The 18,631-nt window shown below is 40.9% G+C and overlaps 1 protein-coding gene across 1 annotated transcript in view; it reads left to right on the top strand.

Moving 5' to 3' along the window:
* LAMA1 (laminin subunit alpha 1) overlaps positions 1 to 18,631 on the top strand; it is a 143,066-nt gene that overhangs the window by 80,967 nt on the left and 43,468 nt on the right. Inside the window, exons 26-36 of the mRNA XM_054723880.1 lie at positions 59 to 244; positions 796 to 923; positions 2,068 to 2,188; positions 3,477 to 3,614; positions 8,008 to 8,129; positions 10,380 to 10,466; positions 10,776 to 10,969; positions 11,952 to 12,094; positions 14,326 to 14,415; positions 15,980 to 16,091; positions 17,740 to 17,902. Of these exons, the coding sequence (XP_054579855.1) occupies positions 59 to 244; positions 796 to 923; positions 2,068 to 2,188; positions 3,477 to 3,614; positions 8,008 to 8,129; positions 10,380 to 10,466; positions 10,776 to 10,969; positions 11,952 to 12,094; positions 14,326 to 14,415; positions 15,980 to 16,091; positions 17,740 to 17,902 (1,484 nt within the window). The remainder of the gene's footprint in view (positions 1 to 58; positions 245 to 795; positions 924 to 2,067; positions 2,189 to 3,476; positions 3,615 to 8,007; positions 8,130 to 10,379; positions 10,467 to 10,775; positions 10,970 to 11,951; positions 12,095 to 14,325; positions 14,416 to 15,979; positions 16,092 to 17,739; positions 17,903 to 18,631) is intronic.

Here is an 18,631-nt window from a genome sequence, read left to right as displayed (position 1 = left end):
AAATAGTTTTAAATCAATGCTGTGTCAGTGAAGTAAACAATAATTTACTATTTGGTAGCTCCTGGCCTATGGTGGCAAACTGAAGTACAGCGTGGCCTTCTATTCCTCCAATGGCATGGGCACCTTCAACCTTGAGCCTCAAGTGCTCATCAGAGGAGGCCGGACCAGAAAGCAAGTCATCTACATGGATGCACCCGCACCAGAGAATGGAGTGAGGCGAGAGCAAGAAGTTGAAATGAAAGAGGTGACCATGTGCTCTTCTCATATAAGCCCCTCAAAGGTGTGAGCTTTGCTGTGGACATAATGATGTCAGTAAGCTGCTAGTGAGAGAGAGATCTCAGAGAGCCTGGCATCAAGATTCCAATGGGTTTAGCAAGATTTCTAAAAATGAAATCAAATTCCTATTCTCAAGACACTGATGTAAGGCTTATGTTAATTTAGTGGGAATTGCATTTAAATCCTTGATCTTGGTACACAACTCTCTAGCTGTGTGGACATAATGGTAGGAAGTCTTTGGACTTGCTTGAATCTGGGCAGTGTGTATTCATTCACAGGGAGATACTGACTGACCGGCCACTGTGTGGCTGCCACGGGTGACGTGTGTGGATACAGGAGACTGGCACTGCTGCCCCTAGGAGGTGACAGGAGGTCGTCCTTTTAATTAAACTTAGTGGCATGCACAGAACTGGGCTCATTTTTGGAGGAATATGCAAAATAATCACTTTCTTTGTAAGTTGGTGTGCTTCTGAGAATTTGTACTCTGAATTTTTCATTGAATGTGTTTCCCATCCACAGAATTATTGGAAATATTTTAATTCTGTTTCTGAAAAGCCTGTCACACGCGCAGATTTTATGTCTGTTCTTAGCAACATTGAGTACATTCTCATCAAAGCATCTTATGGTCAAGGGCTACAGCAAAGCAGGTATGTGGAAACTTCTAGAATTTAAAAAATATTCTTCTTATGTGAAAGCAAAGTGGAGGGGTTTGATGAGATTTGATTCACTTCACCCCCATTACCTCCTATATTTATTAATATATGTATTTCTGTTCTCCACCAAAATCTTATTAAATTTTTATTACTAATTATTGTATTATTTATTTTTAAAATATTTTTATTGTTTAAAGTATTACATATATTAGTACATATATCTCCTTTTTTTCCCCCCATTGACCTTCCTTTAGCCTCCCCTACCCCTTGTTGCATGCCCTCATCCCTCCCCAACCCCAGTGTCTTGTGTCCATTGGTGTGCTTATATGCATGCATACAAGTCCTTTGGTTGATCTATTTCCCTCCCTCCCCAACACTCCCCAGCCTTCCCGCTGTAATTTGACAGTCTGTAAATCTTATTAAATTTTAATATTAGTGTGAAATGTATGAAAAATGACATAGAGCATTCATCTCCCATACCAATGTGGGTATAAAATATAAGTACATAATGGTAATATCTTAGATGAGGAAAAAATATAAACAAATATTTTTAAGTTCTGCTATTTTCTGCCCTTAAATTGCAATGCTCATATTTTTGTAAGTAACATATCAAGAATGCTGTCACCTGCTCACTTAACCCATAAAGGAAGCCACTAACTTTTGGCCAAACTGGTACTTCAGGAGGTCTTTCAAGTATATTTTCTGTAACACTATTTTTTTTTTTTTATCCTCACTCAAGGACATGTTTTTATTGATTTTAGAGGAAGGGAGAGGGAGAGAGAGAAACATCAATCTGTTGCCTCCTATATGCACCCTGACCAGGGATTGAACCTACAACCTAAGTATGTGTCCTGACTGGGAATTGAACCCCAAACCTTTTGGTGTATGGGAGGATGCTCCAACAAATTGAGCCACCCAGCCAGCGCAGTAACACGATTTTTAAGTCTAAAATGTGGCCTGAGAACCTCCACTGTGTAAGGACAGTATGAACGCGCTTTCACACATTTCCTTCGTAATCCTGCGGAAAGCGCGGCTGTAATATATGTGCAAATTTCATTACCTACTGCGCTGTTTCTAGGACATGTCTTTCTAAAAATTGGTGTTTTCTCTCATCCTTCTTAACACAACGGTTTCCCAGGATCTCAAACATTTCCCTGGAGGTCGGCAGAAAGGCTGATGAACTGCCCCCGGGGAGGGAGGCAGCCTCGCTGTTAGAGAAGTGTCTCTGCCCTCCTGGCGCGGCTGGATTCTCATGTCAGGTGGGGAGACTGGGATGCAAGTCCATGTCCTGGTTTTGGGTTGAAATATGCTTGTTATAGCAGCTCTAAGTGATGAACAGAATGCATGTGTGTCATATTATATTATTTTTCCCTTAATTTTTTTAATGTGGTAAAATATGTACAAACATATTTTAGCCATCTGAAAGTATACAGTTTTGTAAGGTTAAGTACACTCACAGTGATGTACAGCCAATCTTTAGATTTACCCACCTGGCAAAACTAAAACTCTGTGCTCATTAGACACTAACTCCCATTTCCTTCTTGCCAGTCCTTGGCAACCACCACTCTGTTTTCTCTATCTATGAATGTGACTACTCTAAGTGCCTCACATGAGTGGAACCAAAAGACAGTATTTATCTTTTTACTAGAGGCCCGGTGCATGAAATTCATGCACGGGAGGGGGGGAAGGGGTGTCCCTCAGCCCAGCACCCTCTCCAATCTGGGACCTCTTGAGGGATGTCCAACCGCCCATTTAGGCCCGATCCCATCCCTCTCACAATCCAGGACTGCAGGCTCCCAACCGCTCGCCTGTCTCTGCCTGATTGCCCCTAACTGCTTCTGCCTGCCAGCCTGATCACCCCTAACCACTTCCCTGCCAGCCTGATCGATGCCTAACTGCTTCCCGGCCGGCCCGATTGCCCCTAACTGCCCTCCCCTGCCAACCTGGTCACCCTTAACTGCCCTCCCCTACCAGTCTGGTCACCCCTAACTGTCCTCCCCTGCAGGCCTGGTCACCCCCAACTGCCCTCCACTGCTGGCCCAGTCACCCCTAACTGCCCTCCCCTGCTGACTTGGTCACCCCTAACTGCCCTCCCCTGCTGGCCTGGTCCCCCCAACTGCCCTCGCCTGCAGGCCTGGGTCCCCCCCAACTGCCCTCCCTTGCTGGCCTGGTCTCCCCCAACTGCCCTCCTCTGCTGGCCTGGTCACCCCTAACTGCCCACAACTGCCCTGCCCTGCAGGCCATCTTGTGTCCACATGGGGGCAGCCATCTTTGACCACATGGGGGTGGCCATCTTGTGTCTTGGAGTGATGGTCAATTTGCATATTACTCTTTTATTAGATAGGATGACTGGCTCATTTACTTAGCATAATGTATTCAAGGTTAATTCATGGTTTTGATTTGCATTTCCCTAGTGATTTGTAATGTTGAGCATCTTCTCATGTGTTCATTGCCATTTGTGTGTCTTTGGAGAAATGCCTACTCAAACTTTTTGCCCAATTTAAAATCGGATTTTTATTCTTTTTCTTTCCTTTTGCATACCCTCAGGACTGTGCACCTGGTTACTACAGAGGGAAACTTCTGGAAGGTGGTGACAGGGGACCTCGCCTTCTGCTTGCTCCTTGTGTGCCCTGCAACTGTAACAACCACAGCGACACCTGTGACCCTGAAACGGGGAAGTGTCTGGTATGCTTGTTTGGGTGGGTGCTTGCTTGAAGGTTAGAATCGGGGTAGGCAGTGAGCATTGAAATTTCTGGTTCAAAGTCACACCAGTCCCTTGGTTTAGAGAGAGCTTACATTTAGCTAAATGTAAGATACACATATATTTTCTTCAGAAAGGTTTTAACTAAGTGGTCTGAGATTTCTAATGGAAATTCTTTAAAAATGTTGCTTCCTTGAATTTGTTTGCAGGCATCAGTTTGGGAATTGGCTAAGTGGGCCTTGCTTATACTTAACGGTGCCTGTGGTTATAGTAACAGTAGATGAGAACTTTACATCATAGAATTTGAAGAGTCAGCCCAGCCATGTGGCTCAGTGGTTGAGCACTAACCCATGAACCAAGAAGTCACCAGTTCGATTCCTGGTCAGGGCACATGCCCAGGTTGTGGGCTCAATCCCCATTAGGGGTAGTGCAGGAGGCAGCTGATCGATGTGTCTTTCTATCCCTTTCCCTTCCTCTATTTCTAAAATCAGTAAAAACATATTTTTTAAAAAAATGAAGAGTCACCTGGAAGTATTAAAATAAGTTAATGCCAATGTTAAAAATGCATTTCTCTGCACTCTTTTTGCATTTGTAAACAATTTTTATTCTCATGGCTGTCTTAGTATGCATTTGCTTCTCAGACACCTTCCCCTAGACCAAGATTGGTCTCAGGGACATGAGGAGAACTCTGATCACTGTAAGGGACCACATGACCCAGACAGAAGTCTTGTGGCCCAGATTGAGCATGAACTCTTGTGCTCATGATTTTCCTTAAGTTGTCATGGCCTTATTGATAACATAGAATAATATGATATTCTTTCCCTATTCCTAAAACCTCATCCTTTATAATAACATGTGGAAACATTGGTAAATTGTATAAATTGTTCCAAGGCTAACTTGCCTCGTATAAAATAACTTATTAAAGAAAAATGGACTGCCCACCAAGAGAGACACACTGGAAGCATTAGGGGTCCTGGGTGTGGCCCAGAGGAATGAGGACCAACTGGCCTTCAGTCACACTAGATCTGCCTTCCTCTTCTTTTACTGAGAAGCATCTTTCATATGTGGAATTTAAAAGCAGTTTATACAAGGGAAATTGCTAAATTACAGCAGTGCATAGGTGAATTTAGAAACTGAAGTACTTCATGGTTTTTCTCAATTAAAAGATATGTGTTAACCTTTGCTAACCCCATTATATATGTGGAATTAAAGAATTATTCCAGTCATCCAAGGTAAAATGGACTTAATGAGGATGCAAATAGCTGCAACACTATTAAGAAAAATTTATTCATTCTAATCAGCTTATGCTCCAGGCAAAAGGGAGTGCTAATAGAGAAAGGGGGAAAATATCATCTGAGGATTTAAAGAGAATTGATTTCAGGCAACATAAAGTGAGATGTAATTAAGTGGGAAGGTCCCTTGGCCAATCATAAGGACAGAGGTCACATGAACAGTTTAAAAAGTTGATCAATTCTTTCAGACTGCATTTGCAGCTAACTATTTTAACAAGTTTAGATACTCCCAGGACATTAAATTATGACCTTGCCTTTCCTGGCCTGAGTTCACCAGAACAAAGTTCCAAGATCTTCAGCTGACTTGTTGATTTGTACTAGGAAAGAACATGAAAGATTGTGGCAGTCTTCCCAGCATAAACCATGATGGATAGCTTCCAGACAGGTCCCTGCTTGGGGAATCGTTGGCCAGATGTGACCTGGAACCCCTAGGAGACCTCCCGTGGGCCTGTTAATTTTGCAGTAACACCACAGTGGACATGCATAATGCCAGAAGACTGGACAAAAGATTATAAATCTAGATTATAAATCACGGTGTTGAGCAGAACACATTTTGGTTCTTGCTCTTCCCCCTCTTTTTATGGAAGATCTGTGTTTTATGCTTGTCCCTACAAGGTATTGCTAATTACTATAACCAAAACCTATTCTAACAGAAAATGGTGCCTGGGCTTAGAGCTTAGAAGTTCAGAGCTGCAACAGACCTGTTTTTGTCAGAGTCCCTTCAGATCTTAAGACTAAACTACAATATCCATGCCAAGAGGTTATTTAATGTATATGTGCACACCTCCAGCTCACTCCCACAACAGCTCAACGCATCTTTGGGCAGCACTGATTGCTCCTGGGACTGATGCCCTTGGATCATCTGCCCGTTGGTACAGTTTTAGTATTTGGAGTCATGGAGACAAGCCACTAGCTCACATTTGGTCATGAAAAGTGGCAGTATCTTAACAAGTAATTGGCAAAAACACTGGATAAGACTCTTCTTCCACGTGTCCACAGGCTCTGAGTATTCAGCCCTCTCAGTCAGACACCCTCAGGGTACATGCACATGCTGGTCACCTGTGATGGTCCTGTGTCCATTCACCATTCTGAGGTGTGAGGTCAGCATCTGACTGAAAGCATGCTCAGGGCCCAATGCCCAGTCACTGCTGCCTGTCCCAAACTGACCAGACAGTAAGATGCTTACATTTTTTCCACAAGTTCAGCACCTGGGGCCTTGCTCTTTGAACTTGGGACCTTACCTTCCTCTTCAGTCTTATCTGTGAGACCTCTTTTGTGGTGCAGTACAACCATTCATTTCCATTTGACAAAGTCTCTTAAGCACTCTCTAAGCATTTGTGAGAGTATAGGTGGGCGTCAAGACCTTTTGGGTCTGATCTTGTCATCCAGCATGTAGGATGTTCCTCCCTCTTCATGTCACTGGGCCTTTGGTATTATCATAGAAGAGATTGATCAGAAATGTGATCTGAAAGGAGGTGGGGAAACCAAAGAGCAGAGAGATACCCTGGGGGTCCCTCTCCCCAGCTACTCTCTTCCAAGAGATAGGACTCAGCCCTTTTCCAGTTGAAAAATTGACAGGTTCTCTGTACACTTCCCATAGCAACCAACTCATCCCCCCTGTCAGTTCACATGAACAGGTTCTTATTTGCTTGCCACTCTTAGGGGCAGCTTGTCTTTGATTCTCTAGGGTCTTGAAAACCAGGGAGCTCATATGTTAGGGGGAGCTTTTAATGTTGGAGTTGGTGTTACCAATCAAAAACCAAAAAGTCTGCTTCAGTCCTGTTCACCATCTAATATTTATTTTTTAACAGCCATATCTCTATCTCTATATCCAAATCCATATTCATATCTATATACATGCATGTAAAAGGCTAATATGCAAATCAACCTAACAGCAGAACGATTGGTCGCTATGATGCACATTGACCACCAGGGGCCAGACACTCAGTGCAGGAGCTGCCCCCTGGTGGTCAGTGTGCTTCCACAAGGGGAGCACCGCTCAGCCAGAAGCCAGGCTCATGGCTGGCAAGCACAAAGGTGGTGGTGGGAGCCTCTCCTGCCTCTGCAGCAGCACTAAGGATGTCTGACTGACTGCTTAGGTCTGCTCCCTTCTGGGGCCTCCCGGACTGCGAGAGGGCACAGGCTGGGCTGAGGGACCCTCTTCCCCCCAGTGCATGAATTTCATGCACCAGGCCTCTAGTATATATATACAACTTTTACACACACTTTCTTTTTAAGAGAGTGGTTGCAAATTATACTTCTAAAGAGATGCCAGTTTTAGGGGCCAACTGGGTCCCAGTAAAATTTATTTTCATCAGGTAAAGTAGGAATACAATTTTAAAATAAAAATACTGGAATCATTTTTAATAAGAAAAATGTGAAAGTAGTTTTTCAAACATATAAAAAGATTTCTCTCTTGCTGCCCACTATAAAGCCTGAGGTAGTGCATTTATTTGCTCAGTGGCTTCGGTCACTGAGTCAGACCCAGTCCAGCGCCCAAGACCAAACAAAAACAGGTTTTGTGTTGGACTCGATGTCAAGAACTGGTTGGTCTTATAGGTTAAATGTTTTTAATAGCCTACTTTTAGGTCCAAATGATGACATGAAATTTAACTAGAAATGATTTGGTTATTGCAGGAGTCTATTGGTGCTGCTCTAAAACCCTGCGTTTTCTTCCCTCACGTCTGTTTCCCACGTCATTTATTCATTCACTTCTGCTCTTTCAACTCCCTGTATATGATCATTAAACCCCAACCATGTGCAAAGCCAGTGTGCTTCAATCACTTTAAATCACTATATATTTAGATTCAAATTTTAAGGATCAAAAGCTAGCTGCTCTGTGGATATTTCCCATAAGAAGAATGTATTAGTAATTTCTAGGCTGTATTGGATAAGTAATGTTTTATAATGAAAGAAGGCCACAGAGCTGGCAATGTTTCCATGATTTAACAAACTTGAAGAAATACTCCCTTCCCTAAGATTTAAAAATAAACTGACATGAAACGTGGTGGTGCGTAGCTATTACCGGATAAGGATGATTTCTAACAACTTCCCATTTTCCCTCTTCTTAAACATGGGGCCCCAGAACTGCGGCGATAACACGTCTGGTGACCACTGTGATGTGTGTGCTCCCGGGTACTATGGGAAGGTGACGGGCTCAGCCACTGACTGCTCTCTGTGCACCTGTCCTCACAGCGGCCCTGCCAGGTGAGCTTGTGCAGATGCGCTGCACACCTGCCCCACCGAAGCTGGGGATGATTCCGTTTTCAGCCCCAGTTTCCAGGGTCTGTCCATGTCTATTTTAACTAATATTCTCCATGTGCTGAGAAAGGCTAATTTTAGAAAAAGTGTTCAATTCTCACAAGCACTTGAAGAGAATCTTTTCAAAAGCAAAGTATCTGTGATGGCATTGGGGTGTGAAAATGGAACCAATTAAAGGAAGGACTTTCATGTTGTTGGGGTTTCTTTTGGTGTGTTTTTAAGACCAATTTTAGCATCTAACCTATGTATCCAGTGTGTCTAGAGGTGAATTATTATTTCTATGAATAATGATATAAGGAATTATGTTCCTATTTAATGTAAGTGAACAGGTTTAGAATTTATATTTGGTGACGATTGATGAAATGCAGAAATGCTACATAGTGATGAAATTGGGGCCAGGTTCTACCTGGCACTCATGATGATTGTGTAGAATTATCTGCACACCAAAAAGAACCAGAAATTTTAAGTGGAAGTTGGAATATCTGTGGGTCCTCTTTGGTTTTAATGAAAATTGTAATTCATAAATATCATTTTATCATTGCTTAGAATATTTGACATGGCATTAAACACAGAAAGATCAAATATACACATTTAGTATACTAAAATGAAGTTTTCTTTTCAATATTTGAATGTTCTATCTTCTATTATCTCCAAGAAAGCGATGCTTGACAGTGAATGCCAAATGAGAGGCACTATGTAAACTTCCCTTGTAAACTATTAAGCACCCTAAAATTTATTGTTACCATTAATGTTTTGTATTAAATCTGTATATAAAATTTGATTCAATTTCACTCCTGTAATCTAAACTACAGAAATACTTGCATATGTGTGTAAAGATGGATACATTTTATCATTGCTTATACTTATGAGAAACTGGGGAGGAACTGAAATACCTGTCTACAGGGGATGGATAGACATTGTGGTACATACCTAGAGTGAAATATTTCACAAACACTGAGAAAAGAATAAGGTATATCTGTATGTACAAAATTGAAAAAATGGCCAATTAATTACCTAATTGTGACTATATAATATGATGCTATTTGGGAAAAAGTTTATATTCATATGTATATTCATATCCATAGCTCCATGGCTGTATGTGCCCAGAGAAATGTTTGGAAGACATTTCTGTAATGTTTGAATATTTTATTTTTTCAGTCAAAAAAGGTTCTAACCATCCCTAGAGCCTATGATAATGAATTAAAGTTTACACTGCTAGGAAGAGCCTGCTGACATTTGTAATGTGCTATGTACCTGAAGGGCCCTAAAGTGCATGCTTTGTTTTCCACACATTTTATGTTTCCACTGAAATGTGTCCCTTTGCTGTTTAAGGAGGAAAAACTCAAAAGTGAAGTAGGGCTGATAGAGAATCTTGTAACTCATTCTTGGAACTTCTCTTAACTGGCCCCAAACCCCAGACTGCCCAGGTGGTTTTTTTCAATGGTTTGCAGTACCCAGCTGAGCCTCTAGATGGTGCATGGTGCATTGGTAATTTAAAATGTGGAGGCAGAGGTTGAAAAGAAAGGAAGGAATAAGCCAAAAGCAGAAGTCCATGACTGAGGGGGGTCTATTATCCGAGTGGATATTAAACTCTGAGCAGCTCTATCATTTTGCTTCAAATTGTCCTTCACACGACTCCCTACTTTTAGGTCCATTTATTTTCAAATTCCACCCCCACTCTTCACTTTTCTTTGCCCCACCTATTCCTACTTGCCTGTCCTTGCGGCCCATTATATTCACCAGCATTTGTCCCACTCTCTTCTCCCTGCTGGTTTTCATGCTTACTCATAGTCATCATGTACAGCTCTCTCTAATCACCTTTTCATCTAATAAGTCAGATAATTCTCCACCTAAATCTCAGAACAAGACCCTTCACCTGGGAAGCTTTCTTGTTTAGTGACTAATCAGGGGAAATCTGTAAGATCTGCTTCCTTCCCCTCACATGGTTGTCACTGGACAGGGGTCTAATGAGTGTCTTTTGGATACAAGAGGTGCACAAGTACTGATTACATGTTTATTTTCCCCAATATATTTTTGCTCAATATATTGTAAGCCCTAAAAACCTTGTCTAACTGTGCACTGTAATCATTTAATTTTCAGGACAGTGTCTTGTACCCTAAGAGTAATGAACAAGTCCCACAAGAAAGAGTTGAAATAGTATATCTGAAAATTCAAAAAACATTGTTTTTCTTTCAGTTTTAGTCCCACTTGTGTCTTGGAAGGTGATCACGATTTCCGCTGTGACGCCTGTGTGCTGGGCTATGAAGGACAATACTGTGAGAGGTATGTTGTGGCGCTCTGACATGGAAACTGCAAGGCACAGCTGCTGCTGTATATTGTAGGACACAGTTACTCAAGTGATTTGAGAGTCATCAGTTTGGTTGTGCATGATTGATATTCCAAAACAAAATCTATGTATTAAGGTAAGTAAGTGCACTTTCTATGACCATCTCCTCCTCCTTTTAGGATATAAATTGTAGAACGAGGTAACTGGGACTGTGCTCTTTGCACTTCACTTGGCAGAAATGGTTTATATATTATCTTACTGGCATTGATACTGTTGTCTGTTCCTGCATATTTTCCTTTCCACAGGTGCTCCTCGGGCTATCATGGGAACCCTGGAATGCCAGGCGACACCTGCCAGAGGTGTGATTGCAGCCCGCATGGCTCCGTTCACCGGGACTGCGACCGCGGGACTGGGCAGTGCGTCTGCAGGCCAGGGGCCGCCGGGCTCCGATGCGAGGAATGTGAACCCAGGCACATTCTGGTGGAAAGCAATTGTATTTGTGGGTATTTTCCTTCCTAAGTGTTTAAAGGTGGTTTTTCCTCTCAACAGTTTTCCTATTGTTTTTCTATTACTGCGCCCTGTGGCATCAGCAGGAGAAAGTCCTGTTTTAACTAAGCACGGGTTGCTATGTCTTCTGCCAAACTGAACTTTCCATAGTGCGTTTGGAGCCGAGGCAGAAGGTTCGAGGGTAGCAGCATTTATCTCTAGCACTCTAAGCAGCACAGTCATTCCAGCTTCGTAGTTTATCTGCATTAATGGGCCCTTTAATGGAGCCAAGTGTCAGCGCAGAGAGAGAACACCTTTGTGGGCTGTCATTTGTGTTCCTCAGATTTCACTGGTGGCTTCATTCTCAGCTGCTGTGCATATTTTATCCAGTTCTGATTTATTTTAATAGCAAGCACATGAGTGCTCATCTACGGATGTCTTCTCAGTGGTTCATGGGGAAGATGGAGGACGGGGGGCGGGGGGGAGTAATGTCAGGAGCAAGGCATTCAAGAGCTTTTTGTTTATGTGTTTGTTTTAAGTAAAAGCACACCCATTATTTCCCCCAGTCTCCTTCACTTGAGTTTGCTGAAGGTATGTTTGCAAACTCTCTCAGGAAATGACAGACCAGGCTCTGCAAGGAAACACATTCGGAATTCGTGGCCATTGGTCCAAGTCACAAATGAGCAGATGCACTGCAAAGGTCGGAGCTGTTAACACAACGGACCTGGGACTCACTCGGATCAGTTGTTTCTTCCTGTGTGACCGGGGAAGTCACTTATCTGATCTGAGTCTTGGAGTCACCATCTGAGGATAGGGACTTAGAATTCTCTGCTTACCTCCCGTGACGCAGGTGGTGTGAGATTCCGTTCCTGGAAGCCTTGTAGTATGCTTTGCCCTTATCATGACTTCATGTTGTTATTATAAAATGGTTAATGCACACCCACGGGAAAATGTGCAGACCATTTTGCATTAATTTAACTTTCTTTTTCTTTTAGCTTGTGATGATGAATGTGTAGGTGTGCTGCTGGATGACTTAGACAGTATCGGTGATACCAGTCTTTCTGTGAACCTCACCAGCATTATTCCTGTCCCATATGGAATTTTGTCAAACCTGGAAAATACAACCAAATATCTCCGGGTAGGTACTGGGAATACAAAGATGTGTCATTGAGAGAGATGGAGTTGGGCTGGACAGTAGGAGTCATTCTGTCTGTCCTCCCTGCTTCCTTATTCACAATGTGTACTGCTGGGAAGTGTCCAGCCTTCCCTTGAACGTGACCAGGGACCTCATTATCCAACACTAACTTGTTTTACTGTAGGACCCCTTAATTGTTTAAGAGTTATTCATTAGATGCCTTTTTATAAATTCTACCCCAGGGTCGTTCTTCACCTTTCGGAATAGGGCAAAGTGCACTCGCTCCTCTTTAAGACAAACCTTTGGATATTTGAAAATAGCTGTCCTAATACAAATACAGGAAATAAATTGGAGTGGTATCTTCTTTAATGTTGGAATCTGCTAAAGATAACTATTTTCTGTAAATGTGTTATTCTTAACTTGAGTTTTAGGTGCAAATGTTTTTTTAACCTAGAAGATTATATAAAAATCTCTGGGGGCATATCCCTGTTTTATGTTTAGTCAAATAGGATCTGGGTCCCAAAAAAGGGGGGGGGGAGTTAAGAAATAGACTCAGTTGACAGCATTCTACTCTACTATTTTTAATGCTAATTGGAAAAATATATAATTCTTAATTTTCCTTAAAACCTATACATTAGAATTTGAGATAATTAATTCATTGTATCAAAATAGTCATTCCTGACTGTCTTTTTTAGTTAAAAGCTTTTCTTAGACTAGACATTTCCTTAGGCAAGTGTCTCTCTCTCGCTCTCTTTCTGTGTGTGTGTTCATTTTTAACATAAAAAACAGGAAATATGAAATTTCTTTTCCACTCACTATAGACACTATCTACAAATACTATTTTTTTTAATCACTAGGGGCCCCAGGCATATAAATATATTATAAATTTATCAAGTGAGATAAATTCTTGTCTTAAATTTAAAAAATTTTTTTCTTTTTATTGACTTTATTGTGGTGACACTGGTTAATAAAATTATGCAGGTTTCAGGTGCACAATTCCACAACACATCATCTGTACATTGTATTGTATGTTCACTATTTATTCCCCCATAACCTCCTTTACCTTCCCCCACCCCCTCTTCCCCAGAAATCACCACCCATTCATTGTCAATGTTCATGCGTTTTTTCTCTCTCTTTTATTTTCTTAATCCCTTCACCCAACTCCAATCCCTGTCAACAGCTGTCAGCCTACCTTCTGTCTATGAATCTGTCAATTTTAACTATTTTTGAATGATTTGCTCCCATTTAAACCACTTGCCAATTCCTTTAAATAACTTTTTATGTTTATCTAAATTATGCAGTAGATTAAGAATGTAAACGCTTAACTGTTTACTGTTTTCATTGCAACCTTGGCCAAGTCATTTAATTACCCCCCAAAACAATAATATAGCTATTTTATAGAGTTGCTATAAGGTTTAAATACAATCATGCAAGTAAAAAATTAGAAGACTGTTGGCATAAATTAAGCACTAATTGTTAGTGATTATGAAGACTTACTTAATACTTTTGTATTTTAGCCTAATAAGTGTTTTTTTTCTTGAAGCCTAATAAGTTTTTAAAGTGCAATTTTTGAGGTGTTAGCAATTATGGTTAAAATTGATGTGACTCTAATGAAATTAAGCCAGACTTACCCAAGCAGGAGTAACGGATTCTGTACAACACAACATACTTTAAATTCATATATGTGTGAGGAATATATAATATATATATATATATATATATATATATATATATATATATATATATATGTCTCTCTATATACACACATATATGGATGGGGAATATATAATATATATGTATATATATATATTATTGATTTCAGAGAAGAAGGGGGAGAGAGAGAGAGAGAGAAAGAGAGAGAGAGAGAGAGAGAGAGAGAAACAATGATGAGAGAGAATCATTGATTGACTGCCTCCTGCCTGCCCCACACTGGGGATTGAGCCCACAACCCTGGCATGTACTCTGACCGAGAATTGATCTGTGACCTTCTGGTTCATAGATTGATGCTCAACCACTGAGCCACACCAGCCGGGCATCTATAGGGAATATCATGCAAAAGGTGGCAGATGGGAGCATGTTGCTATAATCAAAACTTAAGTAAATGTGATTCATTTTATTTTTTAATGCAATTTCAAGGAAAGAAGAATTTCTTTCTGTGAACAAAATAGTTGATAACCAGTGAATCAGAACATTTATTTTGAAGCATTGTGATTTGTTCTCTTCATTCTTTGTAGGAGTCTTTATTAAAAGGAAATACACAACAGGAACTGCTAAAACTTCAACTTGAAGGTGTTACAGAACAAACAGATGACCTGCAAAGGGAGGTAAATTCTTCACACAAAGGGCTCACTTCCCACCCAGCATTTGTGAGCAATTGCATTGGTGCAATTTTGAAGGTTCCAGTTAGGTCAGGCAGCCTCTGCCTCTCAGGAGCTGTGTTCCAGGGACTTTATAATCAAATTGGTTTTAACCTTGACAGAAATGTGTTAGTGGGGAAGGCTCCTGGCTTAATTTCTATTGTCACCTCTGCTGAGGGTGCCATTGGGCAGTCACCTTTCCATTTGACCATCATTTTCTCCTGTGAATCAAGGGGTGGGTGGGATTGAAAGATCCCTGAGGTTTCTTCCTTCTCCTAAATTGGCTGCATTAACTAAGCACTTGGTGAGCTCGGTGCTCAGAGGCACTTCCCCAACACCAGGACCACTTGCTGCAATTTGCTGGGCAGAGCCAGCATAGCCTGGCGCTAGTTTTGTGGTGTTTGTACAACGTTTGGGCTTTAGGCCATGTGCTTCTGATTTTCTGACTTTGAATGGCAAGTGAGCTTGCTCTAAAGTCAGCAGGGAATTTAGTCTGTTTATCCCATGTCAGATGAAAGGAATTTCCTCATTCACAGATGGTGATGGGGGAGGGGGTTTATTGCCAAATTTATAATTTTAACTTAAGAATTTCATGCGCACATGCATATGTATGTGTGTACTTAGATATGTATATAATAGTGTATCTATACATAGATGTATCTACTCTTTGTCTCTCAACATCTACACACATACACAGTGGTGTGTACTCTAAAAATAATTAGCTTGGCTCCTATTAATTTAAAATTAGTAATGATTTGGGGCGAGTTTAAGGCTTAAGTGTGGGCTCTACGTACCTCAGCGAGCAAACATTTGGTAGGAAATGATAAGCTGGTTAAATAAATTCTCTCTATTCATTAAAGAAGATTCTCTTTGGATTTTGACTATAAAACACATTTAGACCTAGTCTGAGTTACTTTACATTCCTGGAAATTACAACCTTCCCTTTTACAAATTATGACATTCCTAATAAAAAACAGCAGCTGAGGACAGCTAAGTCTCAGCCCTTGGGCTGCCAGCTTTACATACATCATCAAATTTCATCTTCATAAAGTCCACAAGGTAAGTGCTGTTATTACCCCAGGTTATCGATGAGGCTAGAAGATGTTACAGTCTAGGTCTCCAGGTTGGCAGAACTAGGCCTAAAACCTGGTTTATCTGACTCCATGTTCTTAACTCCTTGACTAAGTTCTCACAGTCAATAAAAATTGGTTAAGATTTTTCTTTCTACATTCTTTATACTTGGGTCATAAAGTAAATATCGAATCTTCATAGTAGAGACTCTGGGAGAATCTGTGGTATAATAACCACTTAGGCTGCTTTTGAAAATATGTCATCTTTTCTCACACAAAGGTAGCAGTAAATTATTTCATTAACCACTTAATTTCCAATCCCAAAATATTAACCTTGGTTTATATGGTAGTGTAAATATTTATATTCTGGAATATATTTTATTATTTAAAAGAGACAACTTGAAGAGCAAAGCTTCATATTATTCAAGTCAAACTAACCTGAGACCTTTATTTTCTATCAGCTCACTAGAGTGTTAACAAGTAGCCAACATGTGGCCAGGGCGACTGAAAGAATCCTCAACAAGAGTCAAGATCTCATGACATTTACTGAGAAATTGAAGATAAGCATTCAAGGTAGTGTGGTCAGTGTCTAGCTTGGGGAGTCTATGCTCACTCGGAAGGAAAAGTCCCATTCACTCTATACAACATATGAATAGATGTGTGTTACTTTCACTCAACTGCTAGAGCCAAGGACTGGGGATCCTGATGTGTCCAGATCATGGTCTTTCATTGAGAGTTTTATCTTTTTAAAAAATGCATGTTTCCTTCTTTATTTTCTATATGATGCGCTACACTTATGTCCTAACTATCAAGTAGATGTGGTGCCTTCCCATCTGTTATGAATTTCCCAAATTAAGACTTGTTAAGTGGTGCACAGGGTGCCAGATGATGAGCCAAGCAAGGTCCAACAACAGACGGTAGGAGAAAATGAAATAGAGAAGTTTTTACTCACAGGTCCTGGAGAAAGTACCCAGCATGCCTCAAGGGGCCACATGGAGAAGTCAAGGCAGAGATGCTGACTTGTCTTCAAGTCGGAACCTGGGCACCTGCTTTATTTGGTTGTGTGGGTACAGTGCTTTGGGGTTCCTGAGCTAAGGCCCAAACCAAAAAGGCAGACTTTTGGTAAGCTCCAGAGGGGTCTTATCCTTGGGGCACACAGGGGAAAGCTCTAGGAGGCAGGGGAGACTGTTGATCACAGGGCTGTCACCATAGGAACTTACATTAGCTTCTGACCCTGTGGCTACTGTCTAGGGCACGTGCTTGTATGAGGGGGCAAGTGTCAGTTTAAGGTCACTGCAGGCCTTTGGGCCACAGAAAATGGATGCTAAGGCAGCAATGCCATGTGAGTCGCTAACTCTCGACACCATTCCTTTGCCCACAATAGGAGCCGATGTGATGTGGAGCTTCAGTGTGGTTTCAAAGCACAGGCACAATATTAGAGTAATTTACTCACTACTCGATTTGGATGTCCCATCTGATCTGACTTTTAGGTTGCTTTTTTCCGTTTTCTATCCACAAGAAATATATTCTTGCTTTTCTTTTTGGATCATGGTGTAAGGACATAAGGAGTACAGAATCTAATGCAAATCAGACTTTATAGGGCAAAAGATAAGAAAATTATTAGAATAAATAACATGCTTAATAAGAAGAGTAGTATCAAGTATTGGTGATTCATTCGTGCAGTAAATACTTGTTGAACAGCTTTCATGTGCAAATGTCTGTGTCCAGTGCAGGAAATGCTGAGGTAACAGTGGCCACAGCCCCCTGCCTTCCAGAGAGTAAGGGCACTAGGGAAAACTAACATTAAATAAACAGTAATCCCAAGCCCATGAGTGTTTTTTTTTTTAATTTTTAATTTTATCTTATTGACATTTGAGAAAGAGAGGAAGGGAGAGAGAGAGAAACATTGACTTATTGTTCCACTTATTTATGCATTCATTGGTAGCTTCTTGTATGTGCCCTGACTGGGGATCGAACTCGCAACCTTAGTGTATCAGGACAATGCTCTAACCAACTGAGCTACCCAGCCAGGGACCCCATGAATGTTTTGATAGGGGATGTCCAGAGTGTGTTGGGATGTACAGCAGGCCTGGCCTAGATTCGAGGTTCAACCATTTCAGTTGAACAGAGCGGCCTCACTGAAGAAGGGTCTAAGTTCTTCCAGTTTAGTGCTGTCCACTTTTGAGAGACTTATTAAATGATTGATGAATTTTCTCCATAGAAATTATTGAAAAGGCAACAACTCTAAATCAGACCTTGGATGAAGATTTCCAGCTACCCAGTTCCACTCTTCAGAATATGCAAAAGAACATGACATTTTTGCTGGAAACCTTACAGAAAAGGCATTTTATGCAGTTGCACCAAAATGCTACCCTTGAACTGAAGTAAGTCCCTAAATACTGCCATTCATGCATGACACAGCCAATTGGAGGAAAGAACCTCAGTATTGAGGGGGAAAAGGCATGTGGGAGGAGGCAAAAGAAGGCAAGCTCTCACTGTGGGAGAAATGTCACAAGAGAAGAGAGGGGCCCTATTGTCATGTAGATGAAGAGACCCTCCAGGCCCTCCAAATAGAGAACATTGTAATCACTGCCAATATCTCTGTTTGTGCTGGTATGCCATTGGTTTTGTTTCTCTCTGTCTTTTCAGCAACGTGATACTGTATTTATTGAAGATCAAATATAATGCAATCAGTTATCATGGAAGAAAATCAGCCAGTGGTTTCTACCTGTGCTGTAAACTCTAAGATAGATGGACATTATGCTAACATAATTCAGTTTAGCTATGCAAACTCTAATTGAAAACCTCAGTGTGAAATGACAGATCACAAAGGATTGTTAGACATGGTCACTTGGAGCTTGTAATTTCCTTTCAGGCATGTTTCTTAGTATTTTCACACAGTTATTACTTGATGTAATATAGCACAAGCTGTCTTTTATTCCAGGGTTGTGATAAATATCTTAAATATTGGCTTAAATAGTTACACAAAAGTCCATTCTCTATACGGTGACATTTAAACTATTTTTAATCTATTTTGCTATTTTAAATAATGTGATGGATATCGTAGACAAAAATATTTTTCTATATTTCACATTATTATATTACTAGGGTGG

Source organism: Eptesicus fuscus, chromosome 12 (genome assembly GCF_027574615.1).
Source record: "Eptesicus fuscus isolate TK198812 chromosome 12, DD_ASM_mEF_20220401, whole genome shotgun sequence".
Taxonomy (NCBI): Eukaryota; Metazoa; Chordata; class Mammalia; order Chiroptera; family Vespertilionidae; genus Eptesicus; species Eptesicus fuscus.
The sequence above is the reverse complement of the archived record's forward strand: the minus strand, read 5'-3'. Positions and strand labels throughout refer to the sequence as shown.